This window comes from Myotis lucifugus, unplaced genomic scaffold (assembly GCF_000147115.1).
Source record: "Myotis lucifugus unplaced genomic scaffold, Myoluc2.0 scaffold_168, whole genome shotgun sequence".
NCBI lineage: Eukaryota > Metazoa > Chordata > Mammalia > Chiroptera > Vespertilionidae > Myotis > Myotis lucifugus.
Window position 1 is genome coordinate 2507906 of NW_005871216.1, and position 10315 is coordinate 2518220.

At 40.5% G+C, this 10315-nt stretch overlaps 1 protein-coding gene across 10 annotated transcripts in view; it reads left to right on the forward strand.

Moving 5' to 3' along the window:
* The window catches only part of FGGY (FGGY carbohydrate kinase domain containing), a 402394-nt gene that overhangs the window by 284265 nt on the left and 107814 nt on the right, over window positions 1-10315 (forward strand). For all 10 annotated transcript variants that reach the window (XR_002831041.1, XR_002831042.1, XM_023759980.1 and 7 more), the window contains one exon: window positions 1282-1343. Coding sequence is in view for 8 of the 10 variants with exons in the window: in XM_023759980.1 (XP_023615748.1) it covers window positions 1282-1343 (62 nt within the window). In the remaining 2 variants the exon portion in view is untranslated. The remainder of the gene's footprint in view (window positions 1-1281; window positions 1344-10315) is intronic.

The window sequence follows — 10315 nt, forward strand, 5'->3', positions numbered from 1 at the left end:
GGAGGCTGGAGAAGGGGAAAGGAGGTGATTGAGGCCCAGAGAAGCTAAGCGAATTACACAAGGTCACACAGCTAGTTGATATCAGAGCCAGCCTCAAACTCAGCCACTGTGGCTCCAGAACCAGTTCTCTCCCTCCCTACACAGACGTGGCTCTCAAGAAGCATGCTCAGAGAGCTATCTCCATGAGGCCAAAACAACCAGTTGGTTCATTGTTTGAATGAAAATAAATCTGTCAGAATAGTTGTTTTGGAGTCCTAGAGACTCATGGAAACTTTGAGAAAACACTCAGATTAAGTTCAGGAACCCAGTGCGGTGTTGGGTGTGCTCTAGCAAGCAGAGCAACAGCACGGGAAAGCATTCCTCTTCCTGGTGCGTGTTACATAGTATTTTGTTTAGAGCCGCCAAGTGGCTTAGGGAATAAAATCGTAGACATGAGAAGAAGATAGTTGTCCACGGAGCTTGGACATCTTTGTCCTTGGAGAGCTACTGGTATGTTCCAGTTCCCCATGTGACATAACTTTTCAATCAGAGGAGGTTCTCTTGACTCTTCTGGGACAACACTTTTCTTTCTTTTTTCTTTTTCTCTTTTTAACTGAGTCTTCCTCCTCACAATGTCTTTCACTCAACTTCTCCATTAGTAAGACACAATGAGTAGTTCTGAGTCTGGCATTTCCCTGGGGTAAGAGCCTGGATCAGTGGGGGAAGGTCAGGGGGATAATGGGGGGATAAGGACACATATGTAATACCTTAAGCAATAAAGAAATTTAAAAAATGAGCCTGGATCAGGAGGTGGAAAAGGTATGACCCAGAGGTTAGTGCTTCAACACCAGCTCCTCAGCACTTACCTTGAGTGACCCCTCCTTCTCATTCCTTTTCTCTCACCTCATTCTTGGACTTGCTGCTGCAGGGTTAGCCTTGAGAGCTTCATTTCCTGCTACTCTTCTCTTTATACTTCTTTCTTAAAAATTCAAGTTAATTTTAATTTTAATTTTTTATTTATTGAATTTATCAGGGTCACATTGGTTAACAAAATTATATAGGTTTCCGGTGTACATTTCTGTAATACATCATCATTGTTTTGTAAATCCAAGAGGCCAGCACGAGGTTAAGCAAAGCTAGATTTCTGTAAGAGCTGACGCACTCTCACTGAGCTGGCTTTTTAACATTCTTAGATCCTTTATAAACAAAGAGTTGAAAGAAACAGACATTTGGATAAATCTTTTCTGGCTGGAATAGAGACTAGAGAAACTGTGAGACTGACCCTTCTCTCTTGTTTTTCAGATAGACCACATGGTGCAGGGCCACGCTGCCTTCCCTGAGCTGCAAGCCAGGGCCACAGCCAGGTAACTGCTTCCTTCCTGTGCCCTACAGCTCCCATGCCCGGCTATGTTGAGGGCACTCACTTTAGGCTACAAGGTGATTTTCAGATCCTGTGGGAAATGAGAATGCCTGGCAGTATCCGGTTATAAGGCAGTCATCCGGGTGATCTAGAGCACACAGGTATTAACTTTTAAAATGACCTAAGGAAGTTCAAAGAAGCTAGAGAGAATCCAAAATATGCCAGGACCCATGGATGAGAACCTCTGATGTAGTAGAAGGAACATGGATTTGGATTCAAAGTCTCTTGGGTTCAAATTCAGCTTTAATCCTCCTTACCAGGTGTGTAATCTTGGGCAAGTTATTCAACCTCTTTAGGCCTGTCTCTTCATCTGTAAAACTCAGAATAATAACTGATATGGAGTGATTGCTAGGATATATTGTCAAGTAAAGAAAGTGGAATGCAAAGAAGTGTTGACTGTGTATGTTCCTTTTCATGTAAGAAGGCAGGCAATATAAGAAAATATATGTGTATTTATTCATTTGTGCAAAAGAAAATATATGTGTATTTACTCATTTGTGCAACAGGAAGGGTAATCCAGAAACTGAGATTGGTTATCTGTACTGGGTGGGTAGAAATAAAATGCAAAGACTAGGGGGACAGGAACAGGACAGTAGGCAGACATGGCACTTTTCTGAGTGCTCTTTGTACAGCTGTAACTATTAGAACTGTAGTGATGCTTCATGTGTCCCTGAAAATAAATAGATAGAAAGATAGATAAATAGATAGATACCAGGATATATGTGTGTGGTGGGGCATGGGTAAAATGAAATACAAACAGTTTTTAAAAATGAGCCTATTGTATTAGTAATGATTACCATAATCACACTAAAGAGAGTTTTGGAAAGAGAAGAACTAACCTAAGTAACTTTGGGAAAAAATATTTTGACAATAGGCTGTATGGCTACAGATAAAATAACTGTACATAAATATTGTGCCGTAAATACCAAATTTATTTTTCATACATGTAAGGGTTCGCTATTCTGAGAATCCTTTATGTGTATACTACATTGGGCAAATAAAAAATATATGTGTATAGTGAGAGGCAGGTTCCTCACAAATCAGGAAAGGGGAAGGTTAGAATGAACCTTATGGTACTTGGTGGAAATCAGAGGTATTAGAATCAATTTGTGATTTTTTATTGATATAAATAAAATAACTATAGATGTGTGAGCATATATACATTCATCTCCTAGCTCCCTCTACTGAGATGGCCTGGAAGCAATGACACCCTAGTAGTAATGTGAACACTTAGCACCAGAACTTGGTGATACACTCATGCATATATTTCTGCGAAGAGGGACCATAACTATCATCAGATTCTTGAAGGACTTCAGCATGTATAAACCACTAATACAAAGACAAGAGGACTGGATTTGGAGCTCAGAGATCTAGATTCATACCCAGCTCCAGTATGTATTATGTGTGAATAAAGTGTCCTCATCAGAACATGGAGAGTAGTTATGAGAGAACCAACCTCTGATAACTGAGAATTCACTTGGAGTTTAGTGAGGCAATATCTTTGGCAAGGCTTTGTAAACTGTACTCTGACAATTATGACAACTACTACTACTTCTGCTACTATTACCAATGATTATAAAAGAGGAAGTTTTTGCCATGGGTGTTCTAGGGTGAAACAGCAGATGTCAATCATCCATAACCTGCCTGACTTCTTGTGGAAAGGATGATGGAGTAGCAAAAACACAGGACTGGAAATTAGAGGTGGGGGATTCTTGTGTCGGTTCTGCCATAAATGTCTTGGTGACTCAGTTTCTTCATCCATAAAATCACAATAATACTGCCCTCTTTTAGAGGTTTTATATAGATGCAAGTAGGTCATGGAAATGCCAATCTGTGAAGATCTTACACCTCAACACAAACCTAAGGGATAGTTAGACTTTGCAAGGAAATACTCAAAATTTCCAGAACTTTCTCTTATAGATGAACCTCATGTGAGTAGTTTTTACTGAAAATAGGAAAGAAGGATCTATGGGTTAGCATGTAAACTCTGAGAAACAGCAACATAACAGCGATTAATAAAATTCAGTGTTGGAGTCAGACCTAGATTTAAATCCCAACTCTTTCCACATGGGAATTGACTTCCTACCCCTTTCCAACCACCTGCTTGGGTTTCACCTTGTGTTTCCCTTTGGAGCTAAGTTTCACCAAAGCATTGCCTATACACTTGGTCACTATTTCCTCAGTTTGAACTTCCCCTTTCCCCACTCCAGTGTAAATTCTGTCACCATTGGCCCCTGAAACATTTATTGTTAAGGTCCTCAGTGACCTCTGATATGTCCTTAGGATGTGACCCAGGCCCCTTGAGCTCTCAGTAGTATCTGGCACCAATACTTTTGCTCTCCTTTATAACACTTTCTTTCCTTGTCTTTCTTTCTGGAATGTCACCCTCTTCCAGTTTTCCTCCTGTGTCTCTGACTCCTTTTTTTTTAAAATTGTTTTATTGCTTAAAGTATTACAAAGAGTATTATATATGTCTCCTTTTTTTCTCCCCTTGACATTCCCCTAGCCTCCCATAACCCCCAGTGTCTTGTGTCCATTGGTTATGCTTATATGCATGCATACAAGTCCTTCGGTTGATCTCTTACCCACCCATCCCCAACCCTTCCCACTGTAGTTTAACAGTCTGTTCGATGTTGCTCTGCCTCTGTATCTATTTTTGTTCATCAGTTATAATTGTCTTAATTATCCATAAATAAGTGATATCATGTGGTATTTTTCTTTCATTGACTGGCTTATTTCACTTAGCATAATGCTCTCCAGTTCCATCCATGCTGTTGCAAATGGTAAGAATTCCTTCTTTTTTACAGCAGCATAGTATTCCATCGTGTATATGTACCACAGTTTTCTAATCCATTCATCTGCTGAGGGGCACTTAGGCTGTTTCCAGATCTTAGCTATGGTAAACTGTGCTGCTATGAACATAGGGGTGCATATATCCTTTCTGATTGGTGTTTCTGTTTTCTTGGGATATATTCCTAGAAGTGGGATCACTGGGTCAAATGGGAGTTCCATTTTGAACTTTTTGAGGAAACTCCATACTGTCTTCCATAGTTGCTGCACCAGTCTGCATTCCCACCAGCAGTACACGAGTGTTCCCTTTTCTCTGCATCCTCTCCAGCACTTGTCGTTTGTTGATTTGTTGATGATAGCCATTCTTACAGGTGTGAGATGGTACCTCATTGTTGTTTTGATTTGCATTTCTCGGATGATTAGTGACTTTGAGCATGTTTTTATATGACTCTTGGCTTTCTGAATGTCCTCTTTTGAAAAGTGTCTATTTAGGTCCTTTGCCCATTTTTTGATTGGATTGTTTATCTTCCTTTTGTTAGGTTGTATGAGTTCCCTATAAATGTTGGAGATTAAACCCTTATCGATGATAACATTGGCAAATATGTTCCCCCATGCAGTGGGCTTTCTTATCGTTTTGTTGATGGTTTCTTTTGCTGTGCAGAAGCTTTTTATTTTGATGTAGTCCCATTTGTTTATGTTCTCTTTAGTTTCCAATGTCCTAGGAGCTGTATCAGTGAAGAAATTGCTTTGGCATATGTCTGAGATTTTGTTGCCTTTGGATTCCTCTAGTATTTTTATGGTTTCCTGTCTTACATTTAAGTCTTTATTCATTTTGAGTTTATTCTTGTGTATGGTGTAAGTTGGTGGTCTAGTTTCATATTTTTGCATGTATCTGTCCAATTTTCCCCACACCATTTATTGAAGAGACTGTCTTGACTCCATTGTATGTTCTTGCCTCCTTTGTCAAATATTAATTGAGTATATTGGTTTGGGTCAATTTCTGGGCTCTCTATTCTATTCCATTGATCTAGATGTCTGTTCTTGTGCCAGTACCAGGCAGTTTTGAGAACAGTGGCTTTGTAATACAGCTTGATATCTGGTATTGAGATCCCACCTACTTTGTTCTTCTTTCTCAGGATCACTGCAGCTATTCGGGGTCTTTTTTTTTATTACAGATGAATTTTTGGAGAGTTCGTTTTAGGTCTGTGAAATATGCCGTTGGTATTTTAATGGGAAGTGCGTTGAATTTATAGATTGCTTTGGGTAGTATGGACATTTTAATGATGTTGATTCTACCAATCCATGAACATGGTATGTTCTTCCATCTGTTTATGTCTTCCTCTATCTCTTTTTCTTGTTTTGTTTTCTGTTGTTTTTTTTTTAAATATATTTTATTGATTTTTTGCAGAGAGGAAGGGAGAGAGATAGAGAGTTAGAAACATCAATGAGAGAGAAACATCGATCAGTTGCCTCCTGCACACCTCCCACTGGGGATGTGCCCGAAACCAAGGTACATGCCCTTGACTGGAATCGAACCTGAGACCCTTCAGTCCACAGGCTGACGCTCTATCCACTGAGCCAAACCGGTTAGGGCACCTCTATCTCTTTTTTCATCGTCCTGTAGTTTTCTGAGTAGAGGTCTTTTACCTCTTTAGTTAAGTTTATTACTAGGTATCTTAATTTTTTTGGTGCGATGGTAAATGGGATTGTCTGACTCCTTCTTAATTTCCTTCTCAAGTTCATGGTCTTTTTCTTGAAGATAACATCAAAGCTCATCATAACTGGGTTCTCTCTTTACCCTTGTTTCCCAGGTAATCCCATCCACACTCTTGCCTTTATTTCTTTCTATAATTTAAGGATTCTCAAATTTTATCTCCAGCTCATCTATTGAGTATGTATTTAATAAATGTTGGTTCTTTTTCATTTTTCTTTCCTTATATTGCCTTGCAAAAGAAAGTTTATCTCTATCTTATCAGGTCTATGAATATTCTAAGAATATAGGACCCATTGTCCTTCAGGGCTTAGAAAGAAATGGGCTTAGCTATTATAATTAAAGTGAAGCAGGCTATTTGGAAAGGACAGCTAATCCCATGGAATCGGGAACCATGTGCCTCTTTGGGTGTGACTTTGGGCTCTCTAAAAGCAGGCCACCCCTGTCTTGGAGCTTAGCATCAGCAAATCCTATTTGAAACTGTAGAAACATGTGTTGATAAACAGATTTAATATTTTATACTCTTGATTTACCATAATCCTTTTAGACAAGACATCCCTGAAGAGAAATGTCTTGTGAGCTTAGAAATTAAGTAAACACGAGCTAGATGTGCCCATGCATGTAACTGACAACCAAAGTCTCCCTGTATGTGGGGCCAAACAGCCAGAAATGGTTCTGCTTAGCCAGAAATTGCCTTGCATTCGATCCTAACTTGAGCTCTTTTCCTCCAAACTATGTGTTGTCTTAATTCTCTTAGACAACCTTGACCACCAGTGTCTCAGAATGAGGTCCTGGTGATGGCGGGGTTCGGTGGGGAGATGTTGGCACAGTTCATAAGTACTAGATTCCAGGTTGGCAGCAGAGCAAGGGTTAAAGTCCATTCCCCAGACTGTCTGATGAGACTCCTAGGGGCACTTATGATACAAAAGTGAAACACATACACACACACACACACACACACACACACACACACACAAAGTCCCTGCTTTTGTTACTGGCAATGTTGGTAGTGAAATGGCACCAGTTGTTACCAGTGAAGTTAGACCTCAGCAAAGAAAGAATTCAGAGCCAGAAACTCAAGTTATAAGATAAAGTTTGTTTATAAATGTACAGTGGTAAGCAGGAGTGAGCGAGCTGGGCTGCATGGGCTCAGGAAACAAGTTACAGAAGCAAAATAAGGGCCCTTGGAGCTTAGGAGAGAGAAAGGCACAAGGGGGATAGAAGGGGTGGGGGAGGGAAAGGTACAGGCATGCTCCAGAGACAGAGTGCTGGGTCCTTCCTCTTGAGAGTTTTAAAGGATTGGAATTTTAGGGGCGGTCTTAGGGGAGGATCTCAATAGAATATTCATCAGCTTTATGCTGATGCACCAAAATGAGATTTATTCCCTTAACTTCATCCATCCTTGGGTATGGTTGACACAAATGACACTAATCTGATTTCTGCTATCTATCTCCTGAGTAGGCTAATTTAGGCTATTTATCCCCCTGGTTGAGGAGAAGTATAAATTATTTACTGTTAAGTGTCCTTGGAAAGTGTTAGAAAAGATAGGATTTTTCCAGTTATTAGATGGCTGTAAACTGCTTGGCCATTTAACTATGTCTCAGTTTCCCTAATTACATTTGCCCTGTCTTACTAACCTGTCATTTTCATGGAAATTATACACACACACTTAGACATAGACATGTTCACATAACACACTCACACACACACATGTGTAGAGCAAGAGAGAGGGAGAGGGAGAGGGAGGGAGGGAGGGAGGGGGAGAGAGAGAGAGAGAGAGAGAGAGAGAGAGAGAGAGAGAGAGAGAACACATTTGCACACCAGGTATTGATAAGCATTCCAAAGAAAAATGGAGATGGTTGAGGAGAAACATGGAGTGAGGGATGTTGTGGTGATGGGTGGGAACTATTCTAGGTAGGAAGCCATCCTTGAGGAGGTGACACAAGCAGGACTCTGAGTAAAGAGTGGGACTAAACTATGGTTGTAGGGGAGGGTCCTTCCAGTCTGAAGGAACAACAAGGCCAAGGCTTTGAGCAGCTCTGGGACATTGGGAAGGCCATTGTGGCTGGGCCAAAGTTGGGAGATAGCAGGAGACTGGTGAGGGCAGGATGTAAGCCAAGGCCAAACCATGTGGGTCATTGTAAACAATTGTAAGGACACTGGATTTTATTCAAGTTTTAGTTTTGAGCAGAGGAATCATGATCAGATTTACCTTTTAAAGGGATTAATTTGGCTCTCTTGGAGAGTACTAGTAAACTAGACCATTGGTGGCGAGGGAGAGACAGAGTGGAAGATATGGCTTCTGACCTCAATTAACTCAGTCTGCAGGGGGATTGGGGGGATGGGAATGTAAGCAGAGGAGCCCAGCCTGGTCCAAGTTGCTTTAGCTGAGGTCCCTGCAATCAGTAGTCATTTCTCATTGTGATTCTATTGTTTTCAGGTCCTTTAAGATTGTCAGCATGAAGTTCTCCTAATTTATTCTCTTAACCTAGCTTTTCTCCCACTTTCTCTGGATTTTTCAGTTATTCCTTTGAGGATAATCCATTTTTCTTGATCTCATTTATTTCTCAGACCTCTTTGGTTTCTGCGATTTGCATAATTTCTGTGAATCAATTTCATAAGGCAAGGAGGAGAATTTTGGGCAAGAGGGGGAAAATAGGCAAACATTCACAGGCATATTATGAAAATTAAAAGTAGGTTAGTGCAGCTACAGTATGGTGTATGCAGGGGTGAGGAGGGAGAAGGAATGGAAAACATGTATGTAACACAGTGTAATGTAGGCAGAGCTAGATAATAAAGAACATCTTATGCCAGGCAACAGAGTTTGTGCTTCATCTTGAGGACAATGGGGAGGATCTGCTGAAGGGTTAGATAGGGGTGGGCATCATAATCAGAGTGGCATTTTAGAAGAATCCCAGGAAGGACTGCAAAAGTTAGGAGGCCAAAGCTCTAATCCAGGCATTTGAAGATGGCCTGAATAAAGTAGACACAGTGGAACTGGAGAAAGTTGTGCTGGGTAGAGAAATATTTAAGATCACAAACTGACAGGTCCTAGTGAGAAGTTAAATTGCGGAGCTAAAGGAGAAAGAGAAGAGTAAAAAATAGTACCCACTTGACTCTGCCCCCAAATGGTTGCTTGATTAATGGCTTCAATGAGATTGGCTTTGATTAGCTCAAGGAACCCAAAAGGAAAAGCGAGTATACCAGAAAAGATGATGTGTGTCACATTATGTTTATGTTGAGTTCTCTTTGGACATCCAAAAGGAAGCATTTGATGGGTGGTTGGATATTTGACCTGGAACTCATGAGAGTGAAGCGAGCAGGAAATAAGGCCATATATTTGGGAGTCCTCAGCCCTAGAGGGTAACTGGAGCCCAGGGAGGAGGAGATCACCCAAGGATATATAAAGAGTGAGAAGAGGGACAAGGACAGATCTCTGGGAGACTTCACATATCTAAGGGACAAGGAAAGGAAAAGAACCAGATAGAGAGGAGGTAAGAAAGCCAAAAGCATATAGTGTCCCAGAAACAAGGGAAAGAGAACAAATGCGTAAGAAGTGGTCAAGTGGTGCAAAATATGGAGAAAATTCAAATAAAATAAAGGCAGAAAATGGTCCATTGGAGTTAGGGAAAGGACACAGTATCTTTTGTTAGACCATGTATTCTGATTTTTGATTTGAAAGTATGGTCACCATACTTCTGAGCAGCCTATGAATCCACAGAATGACATGATTTGTGGAGAGGGAGAGGAGGGGAGAGATTCCAGGGGTGCTGTCTGTATTTAACATTGTAAGCAATAATGTCTGAAAAAATTCTTCCCTGTCTCTCGGATTTTTTTTAAGCTGGAAATTAATCTCCTGTGATGGGAAAGAAGAGAGAACAGTTTATTGATCATCTATCATTTTATAGGGCTCAGTACTCTGTATTTAATATTCATGGGGGACTGTAAGGTAAAAGTATTAACTCTGATTGCAAAACAGTGAACTAGGTTTGGAAAGGTTTGGTGTGATTGCTCAAACTATATTTTCTCCATCATACAAAATGGGCCTAGGACAGCAAGAATTTTTCCCTCTGAGACAGGATGGATGAGCCCAGAGTTCATGAGAGGGAGGGAGGGCAATCCACTTGGAACAGTCAGTATGTGATTCCCGAGCTGGAAGAGGGCTGACGGCCATTGGAGAAGGAATTGATAAAACATGCAAAATGAATCAAAGTCAGAACCCCAAAAAGGTATCATGCGAGGTTCAAATTATGTGAATAATGATGTGCATTCGTTATTTTAATGTTTTCCAAGTGCATTTCATTTTGAATGATATACTCAGATAGCACACATGGTCAGGTATAATTGAAAAAATGTGCAGGAGAATGGCTGCATTCAAAGAATAAACATACAGCTGTGAGGAGGTTAGGAGTCAA